Source organism: Macrobrachium rosenbergii, chromosome 59, assembly GCF_040412425.1.
Source record: "Macrobrachium rosenbergii isolate ZJJX-2024 chromosome 59, ASM4041242v1, whole genome shotgun sequence".
Taxonomy (NCBI): domain Eukaryota; kingdom Metazoa; phylum Arthropoda; class Malacostraca; order Decapoda; family Palaemonidae; genus Macrobrachium; species Macrobrachium rosenbergii.
In genome coordinates this window covers 39,433,820-39,451,621 of record NC_089799.1, presented here as the reverse complement: position 1 = coordinate 39,451,621, position 17,802 = coordinate 39,433,820, and the positions used below count along the sequence as shown (strand labels likewise).

The window sequence follows — 17,802 nt, the reverse complement described above, 5'->3', positions numbered from 1 at the left end:
ATTGAAATAAATATATGAAATTGTGATTTCTGAGGATCCATCCACATTATGGTAAAACATGTCACAAACACATATTGGAAACTTATTGCATACACATCACAGTTTGAAAAGAAGTCAGTGGCAATAGCTGAAGAATGAATTTTTTGGCAAATGCTGGGTAACTATACAAGCACAAGTTAGGACTACCAAGAAATTGACTTACATTTAACCCATCTGTGATCTGTGTGATAAGTTGTCAACTTGTGTTCATGACATGCTTAACTGTCATGTAGATATAACCTTAAACTTAAACCTGAACTTAGTCATATTTCTGAATCAAATTAAAAGTGGCTTGAATACCCAACACATTCACTGAAGTAACAAGGTGAATTACATTCTCATCAAAGAACTGGCCAAGACAGGTGACAGAAATAAGCATATGATTTATATGTACCACACACGCATGCTTGCATAATTTTGTGCTTTTGTTACCTTATTTTGATGAAATATTTTTGAATGCATGCTCTCTTCATACTAATAATTATGTAGTGATATAAATGCATATTTACATTCCATTTAATGTGGCTCTGCAGCGCCTGTAAATCCTGTGGGACAAGATTGTCCTTGTATCATGTGATATGTTGCCCTGATTTGCCCTCTCCAGCATTTCTGTTGAAAGTATCTTTCTCCGCTACATCCTTCTCCAAATCCTCCTTCACTTTATCAAGTCATTTAATCTTCTACCTTCCTCTTGGCCTTCTACCATATCTACAGACTGTAGTAACTTCAGGCCGATCTCTATTCTCTCTGTGCTCTCCAAAGTTGCTGAAAAACTTATTTCTAAGCCACTATATAAGTATGTGTGGAATCTAAAAGATTGTTAGCTAATAGTCAATATATATACAGGAAGCAGTTAGGTAGTAATGCTCATTTAGACTTGACATGCCATTTGCAAGGGAACCTTAATAAGGGTTTTGAGTGCAGAGTAATTCAGATAGATTTTAGTGCTGCTTTCAATTTAGCAAATCACAAGGCACTTATTTATAAACTTCAGAATCTTGGAGTGGGTGGATATGTTTTAGGATTACTTTAAGATTTCCTTACAGGTAGGCAACTACGAGTTGCTGTGGACGGGATCTTTAGTGAACCAAGACCACTTATTGTGTCTGGAGTTCCACAGGGCAGTGTTCTTGGTCCACTGTTATTTTTAGTGTATACAAGCAATATGGTTGTTGGCCTGGAAAACAATCAGTATGCCGATGATGCAACACTTGTGGGTGTAGTAAAGTCTCCACATATGAGAAATAAAGCTGCCCTCAGCCTTAATCGGGACATGGACGGGACAAGGGAATGGTGTAGTCGGTGGGGTATGAGGCTGAACTTCAGTAAAACGAAATCACTATTGATTAGCAGATATCTTTCAGATTTCGCATCCCATCCTCCCCTTCAGGTCGATGGAAGTTTGCCGAATGAGTTTGAAGCTTTAACTATTCTAAGTGTAACTTTTAACTCACGTCTAACTTTTGAGAAACATCTTTGAAAGTTTCACAAAAGTCGCATGAAAGTTAGGTATTGTTCTTAAGTCCTCATATATCTGTAACAGTGGTAAAATCAGTGCAACCTGTTTTAGGTCATTTGCACTTAATACTGTTCTCCGGTGTGGATGTCTGCTTCTGCCAGAGATTTATCTCTTTGAGACTGATTGGTTAGTGCAGGTAGGTTTCTGTTTCCTAATGGTAGCTGTTATGACTTGGACCATCGACAGATGGTCTCTTGCTTGTCACTTTTTCATAAGTTGTATTTCAACAGAGATCTTTCATATTCACAACTGATCCCTGATCCCCTTTACCTGCCGAGAGCAACCGGATTTGCTGAACAGCAGCACCAATATGCAGTAAATGTACCTCACGGTCGAACTTGTCAGTCCCAGAGGTCCTTTATTCCTCACACCGTAGGACTGTGGAACAGCCTCCCAGAGGATGTCGTGGAATTGAAACTTCAGAAGTTCAAGCAAAAATGCAATGCATTACTTCCCTAATACTATTCTTCTTGCATCTTAATACTTTCTTATCTATTTATCTATTTATTAATTTTTTTTTTTTTTTTTGATAAGTGGGATCTCTTCTTTCTGTATTTCACTTTACTTCCTCTTACCTCCTAATGAACACTTAATATTCTTTGGAAGCTTGAATTTAAAGTCAATGGCCCCTGTGGGCTTGTTCTGTATGACTAGGTTTCATCTACTGAATAATAATAATAATAATAATAATAATAATAATAATAATAATAATAATAATAATAATAATAATAATAATAATAATAATAAGAGGTTCCACACTTTTCACTCTCTCCAGACTCGCCCACATGCCCATTCCACTCAGTTTCGACTCCTATCATATCACGAATCTCTACCTCCCAGGCACTTCTCATCATTTTTGGTTTTCCAGCCTTCCAGGCAGCGAGATCCCCCAACGTCATTTCTTCTTTCGCCATCTGTTCTTCCTTCCTTCTAAATGCCCATGTTTCTGAACCTTACACCATCACTGGTCTGATTACGGCATAATGGTTCTTCATTTTCGGTTTATTTGGCATTCTTTCGTCACACAGTACCCTTGCCACCTCCCTCTATTTCCCGAAGCCGCCTTAATCAACTTGCAACCTCAGCTTCACACCATCCCTCCTGGCTCAGAGTATTTGAAATCTTCTCCGTTTGAATAAGATCCTCTCCCAACTTGCTGGACACCTGAACTTCTCTTTTACCAACATTTACCCCATAACACTCCCGTCTTTGCTGCTATTATCAGATCATCTGAATATAACAATTCCTGTAGATTTTCATCCCTTATCCCTTCACTCATACATCCATAACCAGTGCAACCAGAAATAGGCTAAGTTCGGATCCTTGTTGTAAACCAATTCTAACTTAAAACATTTCGGGTTTGCCTCTGTCCTTGTCCTTATATACATAATTTCAACTCGCCTAACCAACTTTTCTATCACCTTTCTCCTTCCTAAACATACAACATGCACAAATACACATTTCTCTGTAAATCATTTTCGCTATTTATTTTAAGCATGAAAGTAATCTTAATTTCTATCTGATATAATTGATAGTTCACGCAGCAAAGTCATTGGAAGACCTGCCTTTTTCCATGTCAAATCACTCGAGATATCATGTTTACAATCTCACGTTCCCTTTCAGGTCTTATAGGAACATCAACTTTTGATCAATGGCTGGACCTCCCAATGTAGAGAGAGAGAGAGAGAGAGAGAGAGAGAGAGAGAGAGAGAGAGAGAGAGAGAGAGAGGGATACCCATCCTATCCAGCTGTCATATTCCTTCACCACCAAGACCACTCCTCAAAATCCAAGTCACCATGTTTGACGTGAAATGAAAAATCAATTTAAAACTCCTTGCAATTTATGAGTGTCTCCGTTTACTAAAATTCAAAGTTTCTTCTCAAAGGTTTCGAAAGCTGTGAATAAAATGACCATGAGTTTGTTGGCGATTGTAACAGAAAGACTATAGACTTCTGACGTAGGAGAGAGAGAGAGAGGGAGAGAGAGGTATGAGTGGCTGGCGCAGATTGGGAGGGAGGGTTTGGTGGTCGGGGAGGGGTTGGGAGAGAAGGTTGAGTGCCACGGATGTTCTTCCAGGCCCCTCGCTCTATCAGATGGGCTCGTGCTCGCCCACTGTCCCGTCATCAGCCTGGCACTCTCTCGCAGCCAGCATCATCCAGTTTCGACAGCTGTTGTCTCACGGGATATGCGTTAAAAAGATTTTCATTCGTGCAGTGCGTGAAGATCGAATCGAATTTCGGATGAAACATCATCTAAGCGTTAAATGGTTGTAGAGGTTTTGAAGAGACAGTCCGTAGTGAATCAGTTAAATTCAATAATTGTTTAAAAAATCCAAACTTGGGTCATTAATTGTGCTACATATATATTTGTAACCAGAGTTAGACTAAAAGGAAGACCACTACTTCATTGGCGAGAGATCCTATGAGATAATAGTCGAGATTTGTAAAAAGCCGCACCCCAACTCTTACCAGTATTGCTCTACCTCTTTCCGGGAAGGGTCTCGTCAAGAGAACGTAAGGCAAAATCCCTTTTCACGCCTTCTTTGACAGAATGGTGCGAGGCTGTGCCAAATCTCCCTCTACTACGCCCACTTCCCCGCCCGGTATCAAGCCCATTCTGAGCCCCGTCACGCCACCAGGACCCATGCGACCCACTACCAGGTAGGTCCATCTGAGGTCGTTGTCCTCTGAAGTTTGAGATGGAGACAGTCTGTTCTGTCGCAGAGGCCTCTCTCTCTCTCTCTCTCTCTCTCTCTCTCTCTCTCTCTCTCTCTCTCTCTCTCTCTCTCTCGTTTGAAATTACTGACTGCAAAAAAATATGAAAATATTTGACAGCTGTCATGGAGAAAGCAAAAGAGAACATGGTGTTTGTGCATGTGTTTGTTTGCAACTTAATTTAATGGAATTAAGTGCAAGAATATTCCCTGATAATGTCTGCAATTATCTAAAGTGTATTCATGGAGCTTAATAAAATATGGCGGAAACTAACATCGAAAGCTACACCAAACGCAAATTCGACCCTAGAACATAGTACTGTAGATGAAGCGCTTATTTGCTCTCTGAGAGCGTACAGTATTTTGCTTTCGGCAACTCACGTCCTAGGTTGATTTAATTTTGAAACGTCAATCTAGTTCTTAGTTTGTATTGCAAATTCAATAGAAAGGGAGGAGATGGAGCAGGGCCTAGGGAAACTATGAATGATAAAGAAAGAAAATTTTACCCCATAATTAGAATGTGAAAATTTTCTGATTATAGCCATTCACCCACCTTCATTAATTGCACTGAATCTCTTCATAACAAATGTAATACAAAAATGAAATCTAATTAGAAGGATCGTTGATATCAAAGATAAAGGCAGACGGTGGGTAAAGGGGGTCTCCACTAAAGTGTCTCAATGTCGAATGGGTGAATGAATCACTCGTCAGAGTCGTCACCAATAGATTTTTAAAGAAAAGCAAACGTGAATTTTTTTTTATTCCAGTCCTCAACGCGGGAAACTTCCCTCTCATGGAAAGAAATTTTACAGCAATGCAGTCTTTTATACCAAACATAATTAAATAATAAATAAAATTTGTATTTACGTTGACATGGAAAGTAATAATTTATCCACCAAAAGGACTAGTGTTACACCAGCCAGTGTCATTGCTTCCTATACGACGGAGTGTTGCCAAGTTCCACTGGAGAGTTCGTCATCGGTATGGCTGAGTTCCCTAAGGTGTGCCTTCGAAACCGTTTAGTTCCGTTGTTGAAAATCTGTTGGACTGTCAAACAAAACAAGATGAATTAAGAGTAACATGAAGTGACAAAGGAATGACTGACTGATTGTAAGCTATCTGGTGTTACAACTCGCAGGGTCACTGGCGTTGTAACGATGGATCACCTAAGGCTCACTGAAACGCCATTGTCACCGTGTTCTTGCTGGAATCTACCACGGTAGCCATTTAAAAAATTATGTTAATTATGAGTTTTGTTTAAAAAAATTTGCATCTTCAGTGCACCAACAACCGGAATCTGCCATCGTTTCCTAATACGCAATAAAACGATTAAAATATAGGATGCTTACTCGCATGCTAAGTTCCAAATTCAACTGGATGAACTTCCCTGCTACGGGAAATAACGTTGACTCTCCATAACGCGAAAGTACGCCATATAAATTTGGTATGCGCCATACAGTCGCCTCTTTGCCATGGTCTCAACCAGTTTGGGGTTTCGATTCACCTGAAAGAGATTGCAGAACTCTCTTCTCTCCTTGATTACTTCCTTCATTTGGGCTTGTGCATAGCCTACGTACCAGACGTCAAATACTTACAGTATTCTTTTATCCATTAGTTATTTAATATATTCAGTTACTTTTGTTTTGACACATATATATGTGTGTGTGTGTGGTTGTACGTGGGGTGCATTTTCATGTGTCTGTGTGTGGGTTTGAGTGCGTTTTCAAATGCTTTAACTCAGCATGGAATGATACTATCAACAACGACCACTAATTGTCTTTATTGATTGCTTAGAATTCGGGCTTCCTATTCCCGTCAACATCTTTGCACATGGGCCCATGTTGCCGCAAAACCGACCAAAGTAAACTAACTGATTACTTCACTTCCGTCATCAGTTTCAATAATTATACTAGCGGGAGAAAGGTAGATATTTAGCAGATTTCAAGAGCAAATACCCTTGTGGCACAAAGGCAGCTGATTAACATCAACGACAATTCATGGAGACCAATCGAAAGGTTATTTCTAGCGTAGGTCCTTTGTATAAATAATAAGGAACATGCCGTTTAAATACATATATGTAAAATTATAGTTCATATAACTATAATAACTGGTAGAGTGAGAAATGTACATTAGGAAATAATGCTATCTTGTCTCAAGGGCTGGTTGGGATCACAGTGTTAAGAGTATGTCAATTTTTGCAAGCTAGCAAACTAGCAAGTGCAGTTCGCTGACAAAGAAGGTTCAGAGAGGCAATGTTCCTTCTGAACGTTGCTGCTGGAAAAGTGCCAAACTGGTGTGAAAGTGCACTTGCTATTTAATTTTTAATAGGTAAAAAATAGTTTCTGGGTGTCTTTGTGTACGTGTTGTTCATATGCAACGATGTGTCACTCGGCACAACTTCCCCTGTAGCCTAGACTAAACCGCCATTGGTTTCTTGCCCCAGACCATGTAGTCAGCGTTGTTTTAAAGTTTGTTGTATTCACATCATTCGCAGTACTCAAAGTGTCGAAAAGAAAGAACAAGTGAAAAATGCGCCGAAGTTTCTACGGCGCAATCGAGTTTTCTTTACAGCCGCTACAGCGTATAATCAAGGCCACCGAAAATAGATCTATCTTTCGGTGGTCTCGGTATAATGCTGTAAGAACCGCGGCCCATGAAACTTTAACCACGCCATGGTGGTAGCTTATCTTATATCGTTGCCAGAAGCATGGTTATGGCTAACTTTAACCTTAAAGAAAATCAAAACTACCGAGGCTAGAGGGCTGCAATTTGGTATATTTGATGACTGGGGGGCGGATGATAAACATACCAATTTGCAGCCCTCTAGCCTTAGTAGTTCTTAAGATCTGAGGGCGGAGAGAAAAAAGTGCAGGCAGAATAAAGCGCGGCCGGACAAACAAAGCCGGCACAAAAGTTTTCTTTTACAGAATACTAAAAATGACCTACCTTTTACTTGGTTATATATAAGGCTAGGTTTGGCTTTTACACCATTTCTGTACAGGAATTTAATGCAGAAAGGAACTGAGGTGCAGCTCCCACTCAAAGGAACAGCAGCACGTGCAAAATTTCCCTCAGCCAAGGTTATTTATGGGGGTTTAACATCTTCTCTTGGTGAAATTAGTACGATGTTTTAGGTAATAACTTTTTTTTTATCAGCCACCTTCAGCTAGTCCACGTTGGCTATTAGTAGTCGGGTTGTTTTGACAGTTACTCTTGGAAATTACAACGACTTGTTAAAAATATGCTTAATGATCAATATACTATGGTTTCTGGAGATCCACTGGCTTCTTAACAATTCAGATGAGCAGGGAGAACACTTATAGATTAATTTAGCTCCCCAGCGAAATGAAATAACTAATCACGGTGTTCTATCCGCATGGAATAATGATAACATCGAGGCATATCAACCAAGGGAATGTTAACATTATTGAGTAACGCATCTTTTAGACTGGTTTTCGAAATCAAGGCTTTCTAAAGACAGGACCCGAAGTATTCTGGCTACCTGGGTTAGAGTATGTCAATGTGCATACTAGCGAACTATCAGAAAAACAGAATATAGTTTGTGTGTGTTTTTTTTTTTTTTTTTGAGACGACAACCTTTGGTAACAGACGTCACTTCTTTAAACTGCGAACCTACTGTTTAAATCTGAATAGTTATATTATAGGTTAGGTGCTTTAGAAGCACTTTTGAATGAGTGACAGGTGTGAAGAAGATTTAGGGGAAAGGGCTCAAGAGTGTGAAGCCCCTTTGTCATGTAGGACTCTGCATTGTAGGCTATGTAGGCTTAGGTTAGGTTAAGTTAGGACGCATCTCTGTACGTAACATTATCACAAGCTTTGCTGAAGGTTAATGGTGGCCAAGCCCTTCCCCTGTCATGGTGGATTGGTGTATGAAATTTAGGGATAGCACAAGCCCTGGGACCCTATGTGAAAACTTGGTGAAATAATGACGTGATGACCTGAAAGACAAACGTTTGGAAAAAATAAATCCTTTGCATTCACAGTTTACATTTAATGTTCATCTTCTTAAGCTTAAGAAAATACTTAAGTAAAAATATCTCGGGAAAATAATTTACGAAAATAAATAGCTAAGAAGATAAGTTAATAAAATAAGAAATATATGTATATATATATAGATATAGACACACAGCACACATATATCTATATATATACATATATATATTATATATATATATCTATATATATATATATATATATATATATATATATATCTATATCTATATATATATATATATATATATATATATATATATATATATATATATATATATATATATATATATATATATATATATATATATATATATATATATATATATATATATATATATATATACTAGACTACCCGTGACCCGTTGGGTCACTTAATGTTGAAAATTGATATTAGCAGATGAGTGGTTTAAAAGAGAAGGAGAAGAAAAAATAATCAACAGAAGGAATTTACTTTCTGATCTTTACTCTCTTGCATAATTAAATCTTTAAGAATCTATAACGTATAATATTTAGTAAGTCTAGATTAAAGATGAAATTTTCCTCGTTTATTTAATTTTTTCAATTTTCTTCTTCATTAGATGATACAAGACTGACCTGGTGACCAAGTGAGGATTGAGAGGGGTTCTATCAAACGGTAGACATCAGTAGGTTAGGGTGAAGGATCAGTCCATTATTCCTTTTCAAAGTACTTTATTGTTGCTGCGACGTTTCAGGACTAAAGTCAAGGCTGAACCCGGCCCGAATAGTCACTCAGTCTGTGCCTTCAGCACCTTATGGTAGTTACTCCTCCCTATCCTTTGTACTTTACTTTTATATTATTTGTATATATGTATAATTTTTTTTTTTAATTTAATTTTAGTTCGAGTTGTTATTTTAACCTTTAACTTCTATTTTTATAGCTTGAAAATGGGACTTTAGTCCTGAAACGTCACAGCAACAGTAAAGTACTTTGAAAAGGAATAATGGACTGTTCCTTCACCTAACTACTGATATATATATATATATATATATATATATATATATATATATATATATATATATATATATATATATATATATATATATATATATATATATATATATATATATATATATATATATATATATATATATATATACTGTATATATATATATTTATTGCAAGATTTTGCGTTGATGTGGCATTCCCGTGAAATATCTGAATATAACTGAAAATGTCCATGAACGAATCATGGATATGGTCTCGTCAAATGTTTAGGCAGGAAATGGTGGGATTCCACAAGGGAATATTATTTCACCTTCCCATCAAAAATTTAGACTGGAATGCTGATAGAAAATAGACCTGAGACCTTCCTCTTATTAAAATCTCCTTTAGATAAATTACCTTTTTGTATTACATCATGTTGGTCCCCAGTCAGAAGCATCCCCAACAAGGTAAGAATTACAGGTGCAATCAACACGCGTAAGAAATGGAGACCTTGCCAGGATATTTTGCAAGATTCCAGTGCAAAATTCCTGTGATTTGCTTAACGAATCATTGCTAGACTGGACTTGTGAATTAAGAAGAACCAACTGGCATAAAATTTCATGTACATTCTGTGGGCATACAGTTGGACAGAGGTTATACAGCGTAAGTATTAATTTTCACTATTTGTCGTTCGTAAATCTGTGACTAGGAACTCATAAAAAATCATTCCAGAATTTACACTGCATGCTTTTGTGAGAGCAGGGTGAATTTTCAATTGAGAGAAAGTCATTCATTTGACTAGGGTAGTAGAGTTGCCAGTTAGGTAAATTAATCAGGAAATGTTGCCGCTGCATGTTGGCAAATTGCATGACTTAGCTAGCCAGGAATTTAGCCAGGAAGTAAACAGTAATAACTCGAGAGGAAAGTAAAATTTCTCTCTATTTGTGAAGCGGAAATTTTTTCAAAACTACTTAGTTAGGGAAGTCGTATCTGGTAACCTACTCCATTACCAATACAACCTAGTTGGTGGCAGAGGTGTGCTCATACTCCGGCCCACCACCACCTGTTCACATCACTGCCTGCCTTTACTTGATGAGAGTTAACGTTATAATTGTGAAAAGCCTAGTCACTGAGAATTCATCATTCATGCTTTTGAATGTTAATACCCTTTAGCATATGCTCGTGTGTCAGTTCAAGCAGAATAGAATCGTAGTTCATAGTATCTCGTAAACAGAGAAAAATTTGTTGGTATGACTGTTTTGTTTTGACTGTGACTGCTACACGAGACTCGTCTACCGTTGTCTCACTACCTGTCAGCTGTCATTAGCCATTCCATGGCTTTAGTGTATTCCATTTTCACACACACGATCATTGTAATATTTTACGTCATTTTCACTTCCTTTAGGTCACGTGCAAGCTATTTTATTATGTAACCGTCAGAAACTCATGATAGTATTGTAAAAATTTACCAACAGTGGCAGTTCTTCGATAAGAATCCACTTTGTAACAAATGTAATCATTCCTTAATGTTACACCTGGCACGTTTGGAATAAGATTTTAACCACTTACATTGCAAATACATTACCAGGTTAATTATTTTCTTGTATAGTCAATATATTTGCTGTACAAACCAGTGCTTTACAACTTGCTTAGCAACAAACAAACCCAATTTATAAGTATAAGCCCTAATTGCTGGAAGTTAGTTCTGCCTCACCAAACCAGGCGGTATTTTCGCCAACCCCTTGAAATTTATACTCCATTAAATAAACCAGTGCTAAGACACCTTTATTCCATACTACTCGAAATAGGTACCGAGAGCATATTTTTACTCAATTCTCCGGAACAAGTCAGCACTCTTGAGTGCCATAAATACAATCATTGAACTCATTCACCACCCGTGTACCATTTTTGCAGTGTCTTATCATTCTTCGGAACAAATTTCTGTTCTTCGGAACAACTTACCTTTCTTCGGAACAAACCAGAACCATTCTCATGAACAAAAACCTAACAAAGTTTGCACTTTAGCCGGTCCTGTCCGTGTGCAGACACACCCACCATTCTTTGAACAACCAAACCCATTCTTCGGAACAAAACAAGTTTCTCATATTCTGCCTAACTTCACCTGTGCTGCATCATTTGCGTAACTTGGGCTGTGTTATCATAAATTCACACCTTGCGTGTTCCCACCAGTGGGTGCTTATTGCATCACTGTCCCAGTGGTTTCACAGCACATTAAGTGCACTCAGATTCTGCGCATCTAGCCAATTTTGCGACGTGTTTCCATGCCCATCATACGCTGTGAATGCCACATATCTGGCCCTCCGGACCATGGCACCTTAAGTGCTACCACCAGTGTACCACAACACAAACTGCACCTGTGCCTCTAGGCACCGGGTGCCACCAGTGTATCCTTCACCTTATTCGCACTTCATGTAAACCCATTTGGGCTCTCCAGTGCCACCTACTCGCTTCAAGGAATGCTCCCAGTGCCGACTCTTTTAGTAGGGAGAACTACCCAGTATTCATAGACTTGCCTGAATTACTGCAATTAGCATCTGGCCCAGTGCCACCCACCAGTTCTCCAGAACAATCTCACACTTAGTGCCAGTGGCACCTCACCAAGGGGGCACTCCCATTTACTAGTGGTGCTGCCCACTGGCCCACACCATTGCATAACCACACCCTGCCAAAAACAGAGTGCCATTTTTCATTCTGTGCAATTGCTTGAACGATCCACCACCTACCTACTTTACCCCTTGCCTGGAACCTTAGGCCCACAACAACTGCAGCATCATGTCTGCTGAAGACTACAGAGCCTTCCTGGAAATTGGGAAGGGGTTGCACCTCAGTGGAGAGCAACTGAACCTGTGGATCAAAGAACAGGTAGCTGCTAAGAAGGAAAGAGAGGAAAAGGAGGCTGCCGCTAAGAAGAAGGAGGCTGCTGCTATGAAGGAAAGAGAGGAAGAGGAGTCTGCCTCTATGAAGGAAAGAGAGGAAAAGGAGATTGCTGCTGAGAAGAAGAACAGAAGCAACAACAATTCGAGCTAGCCTTGGACCAGGAAAAAAGAGCTCTTGCTGAATTGGAAAGACAAGAAAGGGAAAGCCAGCGAAACCATGAGCTAGCACTTGAAAGTTCCTGCCAGGAGAGTGCTATGGCACTTGCCCAACATAGGGCCGAGCATCCCTCTCCGGCAACTCCACAGTCCACCCTCAACAGCATAAGCTCGCTGATCCCAAAGTGGAACATTGCAGATCCTGAGGCCTGACTCGAACAAATGGAGTGTATCTTCAGCATTTACGAGCCCACCGAAGCAGAGATTGCTTTGATACTTGCCAAACACATGGGCGGCAAGGGCTTGGTAGCCTTCCACTCCCTATCCAATGGCGATTAGGGAGACCTCGAAGAGTTCAGAAAGGCAGTCATCAAAGCCTATGAGCTAACCCCTGAATGTTGGAGCCAGAGATGGCCCGGCCTCCCAAAAAAAGCTGGTCAAACTTGGTCAGACTGGTCCTAAGCACAAGACTTGGAATGCTAAGTGTTGGACGGACACCCTCGAAGTCACAACCTACAAGGAGCTGTTCGAACGTACGCTGTTAGAAGATTTCTTCTATTATGCTCCAAGTTCATTTGCTACTTACATATGCGAGAAACGTCCTAAGACACTTGATGAGTGCTGCCACTTAGCGGATGATTGGGACACTTTTCATCCTTCTGCCAGTTACCTGTATTGCAAGATCATTCCACCAAGTCACACCTCATTGCAAGCCCAACCAAAGAATGGGCCCTCTTCTAAAACTCCAATTTGCACTCATAGCAAAAGGAAAGGGGGCTTGGAATCCCAGTGCAAATCTAAAGGGGGAGCCACTGCAATGCCTCCCTCTGATCAATCCAAGCAACATCATCAATCTTCCCTAGCTCCTAGCAAGGATTTCAGCAAAATCTATTGCCCTGCCTGCAAAGTCTATGGGCACTCTGTCCTCTGGAAGGATTGCCATAGCAAAGCGGCTATACCCGCCATTGTCCTGGCGGTACCAACCCATCTTTAGGCCCTCCAGCCAAGGGTCTGATATTTGTGGCGCCTCCTCAAGGTTGCTACCATGCACTCCGGGTCAAAGTACTTGAAGACACTGGTGCGCAAATCTCCCTGATACGGAAAGACAAAATCCCTTATAGGGCTAATATTGAGAACCATAAGCCCATAACCATAGAGAGTATCAGCCATGTAAAACTGATCCTCCCAATAGTTCATTTGAGGGTCACCAGGCCCCATAGAACTAAGATCTGCACTCTTGCAGTAGCCAAATACCTTACTGGAGGCTATGACCTCCTCCTGGGACAGGACTCTCTGTTCCCACCTAACCCAAGATGACCCAGGTGTCCTGATCCCTCACAGTCTCCATCAGCCACAAATAGTCTTCTCAGACTTGGCCCAAAATCCCTTCCAGTGCCACTTGAGTGTCCTGAGCAGTGCCAGGCTCCATCCTTCTTGAAAGTTGAGCCCTCTCCAAATTTAATTCCTGTGCTGGGCCCTGCCTTAGTGTTAGTGCCAGAACACACCATAGATCTCCCTTCAGGAGATCCCAAACTTGCCTCAAATTCCCTGCCAATGCCACTTGAGCACCCTGGGCAGTGCCACCCTCTGTTGGTCCTGAACATTGAGCCAATTTCAAATTTAATTCTTGTGCCTGGTCCTGTCTTAGTGCCAGTGCCAGAGAATGCCATAGATCTCCTTCCAGGAGATCCCAGTCTGGTCCCCTTCCTCTTGGCCCTGCTACAGTGTGGGTAGGAGAGCCAACACGAAGTTTACTAGGGTCCCATCCAGATTCCCCTGACCTCAGTGGCAGCTCACTCCCTGGCATGGCCTCGCAGCCCATGCCTGAGTTGGTCATTGTAACCTGCGAACCTTGCCTGCCCACAAAGACTTCTTCCTCTCAGATGAGATTCTGATGGAAAATTCTTTTATATCTCAGTTGGTTGCCCAGCTTAAGGAACTAAAAAGGCAGATGGTAGAAATTGTTGGCACCATCCCTGCTCCAGTTGTCACAGCAACCGGAACAGGTGGCACTCCAGCATCTCTCTTGGACTTGGTTTCACAAAGTCTTCCTACAATGTCAAACCATCAACCTAAAAGAGATTCAAGGAAGAAAGGTCAGAGGCATAGAAAGTCCAGGTAGCCTACGAGAGACACCAAGCTCTCCTGGCACTCATACCCATCTGGCACAGTACCCCACTTTAACTAAGTACCTTGGCACCCAACCAGAATAGGATGCCAGGTAGTACCCTACCTCACACTTAGTGAATGTGTAACTTACTTTTCTCTTGTAACTTTAATAATTTGTAATTTAAATTTAAGCCTCGAAACAACTAACTATTTACTTTGCATAACTCTCCCACTAAGCATCACACTCTGACCAATGCAGAGTGCCAACTGCCAGACCCTCTGGCACTTCGAGTCTTTGACTTTCCTTACTGCGCAATTACTTAAAACCCTAGAGGGAAAAATTTAATTGTATATTACTGGGCCACTAGGCCCTCATGACACTGGTACCACCACCTCAGCAAGGTACCACGGTATTCACCAAATGAGGTCACATGAATGTATGAAGACTTTTAGATTTGTATGAATTTGTACTTTATTTTAGCTAAGTCAGGTCTCTACCCTAACAGGCAGAAACCCGTCCTAGCCTGCATGCATGCAACATTGTATCTGTAATACCTTAAGTATCACTGTTGTATAATCTGCACTGTGGCTTAACCACACTTTTAAAACAGTTTCATATTAAAGTTACACAAAGCAGTATTAAATAATTGCAGGTGCTGCCCTGCTAACTCATGCATGATAAAGTTAAAACCTAATCACTTAAAACCAGTCACCTTGAAATAATTTTAACCTGACATGCTTTGCAAAGGTTTGAGGAGCAGGACAGTAAATTGTAAGCATTTTGGGCTGATTTGCAGACAATGACACCTGAAAGAGGCATAAAATGTTTATTTGTAGGGCGAGCTGCTAAAAGTATCCACTTCTTGGCAACCCTTCATGCTAAAACTCAGGGAAAACAACACCATGAAACAGAGAGCACCCTTAAGATGCTTCCTGGTAACTGAATTTTACCCATTAAATTCGTCAGGGCAGTACCTTCTCTCGCTAATCCTCTTCAGAGTACTTAACTTAATTTCTTTATGACTTGTACTGGCCAAGGAACTCTTTTTCCCCATAGAAACCTTCCATCTCGCTGGCCACATGAATGGCCTGCAGCGGGATTTAATGGGATTCGCCCTAGATACTCAGGACACCTGAATTGCTTAGGGCTATGAACACCAGCAGAAATCCGAGGTCTGATCAGAATGACCCTTGGACAACAAGGAAAGTTGAGAGCAGACTAGCGACTGAGCCAGCACCAAGCCGCCGAGCTAACCTTACCCTTGAGCCGAGGCTCACCCTATGTCTGACCCATCGCTTGCCATCCTGAGTACAACCTTAATGCGCCATGTATTGATGTCCTACTCGACTGAGAGTCCACTTATTCTACAACCAAGGATCCTCGCTTAAGGGACTAAGGTACTGTGCGGTGAAGAGTGTTTGGTCACTTTAGCTTTTACTTTATTTAATTTTTCACTTCCCTTTGCATTGTACTAGACCTCGAATCTTGTAGGTAATCACTTATCAGTGTTAAGAATAATTAACTGAATTTACATGATGTCAATTCCTCGAGCCTTCAGCAATTATCTTTGTAATAATTGAATGTGCATAGGCTCACCCACTGATTGTGTTCCTTTCTTATTCATTACAGAAAGAGTGTGATATTCGCTGTAGAGCCATCTGTATCCTCTGTGCCCTACGTCCATCAATCAAGTCCTCCCTGAGCATTACTTTATTGTAATTTAAATCTGTATTGAGTGGCACTCTTAATTCTGTCTATTGTCTAATGTTAACCTGAAAGTGCCAAGGGCCTAGCGTGCATGGGTCCTTGTAATTTACTCTTTTGATTCCTGTAAATACATGTCTTTAATTCAAACCCAGAATTTCTCTCCTAAGACCTTCCCCTAATTGAAATCTCATTTAGATAAATTACCTTTTTGTATTATGTCTTGTTGGTCCCCAGTCAGAAGCATCCCCAACAAGGAAAGAATTACAGGTGCAACCAACACTATATAAGAATATATATATATATATATATATATATAATATATATATATATATATATGTGTATATATGTGTATATATATATATATATATATATATATATATATATATATATATATATATATATATATATATATATAGATAGATAGATAGATAGATAGATAGATAGATAAAAGCTTCGTAAATTTAGTGGGGTTTTACTGTTTAGAAAAATATTATCTGCACATTCTAAGGCCCTGATACTCATAACAATAATTGCAACGATCATCGGTGTCGCAATAAACTCTGAGTATATATGGAGTCATTGCCCTGCCAAAAGTGGGCGACGCAAAGTTCACGACACCAATGATCGTTGCAATTATCGTTGCGTGTATCGGGCTTTAGAATATGTGCAGATAATACTTTTCTAACCTGTAAAACACCACTAAATTTACAAAGCTTTTATCTATCTATATATATATACATTATCTATATATATATATATATATATATATATATATATATATATATATATATATATATATATAGAGAGAGAGAGAGAGAGAGAGAGAGAGAGAGAGAGAGATAGGAAGTAATGCACAAAGGGATGAGATGGCACTAGACAGATAAAGATTAATTACGTTGAAACTCAAGCGATTAGGAACACTGATATCCAGTGCAGGTCTTCTTGCTTTAGGGTTTAGTGAAAGACTAACAAAGGCAAACACGATGGGCAAACTGAATAAGATTTGGAAACCAAATGGACTGAAATGTCATGCGAAAGTGAATATGATCTGTATTGCTATAAGGACATTGTCAAAGCACAAATTATGAGAAGGATTATTCTTTCATGTGTGTAGTTTCCCTTAGAGCCGTCTCTTTGTTGCAGTTGAGAGCAAAGCTGTAAGCTTTCATTTACTGTAAAGTGCTGAAACTTTAGTTAAACAAGTTAATTTCTTATAGATGCTTGTTTATTAGGAACCCGTTTCTTTAGTAAAATGTTAGTGAAATTTTGGTATATTTCTTTTGTTTAAAAGCATGCCAATAAGACTGTCATAGAAGTTTTACAAAATGTGTTTCTTCGAGAGATTTCCGGTCGAGCTAGCCGAGATGATGCAATGTTACCCAAAGTGGGTGTGTGTGTATGCCAGAACTTTTGAGATCTAGAGGCGATCATGTAAGTAGTAGCCAGTGGATAGTGAAGCTAGACAAGACCAGGGAGAGCAAGAGAAAATAAGAGCACGGCGGGCCAAATCTCCAGTCATTTCAAGTATATAGAAAGAAGAATACAGCGCTTCTGGTTCAACAAAAGCATTTTGGTGTTTGCTGTTCAAAGGACAATCCCTGACTGATACTACAACGAGTCTGATGGGCCAGAAGTTATCATTACCCTCAGATATGTCATTGACCAAGTGTTCTGAATAAACTGTATATTTTTTCTTTGCA

At 39.8% G+C, this 17,802-nt stretch overlaps 1 protein-coding gene across 1 annotated transcript in view; it reads left to right on the top strand.

Annotated features, from left to right (window-relative positions):
- The first annotated feature begins 3,650 nt into the window (after window positions 1–3,650).
- The window catches only part of LOC136837505 (DIS3-like exonuclease 2), a 392,269-nt gene continuing 378,117 nt past the window's right edge, over window positions 3,651–17,802 (top strand). Inside the window, exon 1 of the mRNA XM_067102336.1 lies at window positions 3,651–4,219. Coding sequence (XP_066958437.1) covers window positions 4,110–4,219 — 110 coding nt within the window. The 5' untranslated portion in view covers window positions 3,651–4,109. The remainder of the gene's footprint in view (window positions 4,220–17,802) is intronic.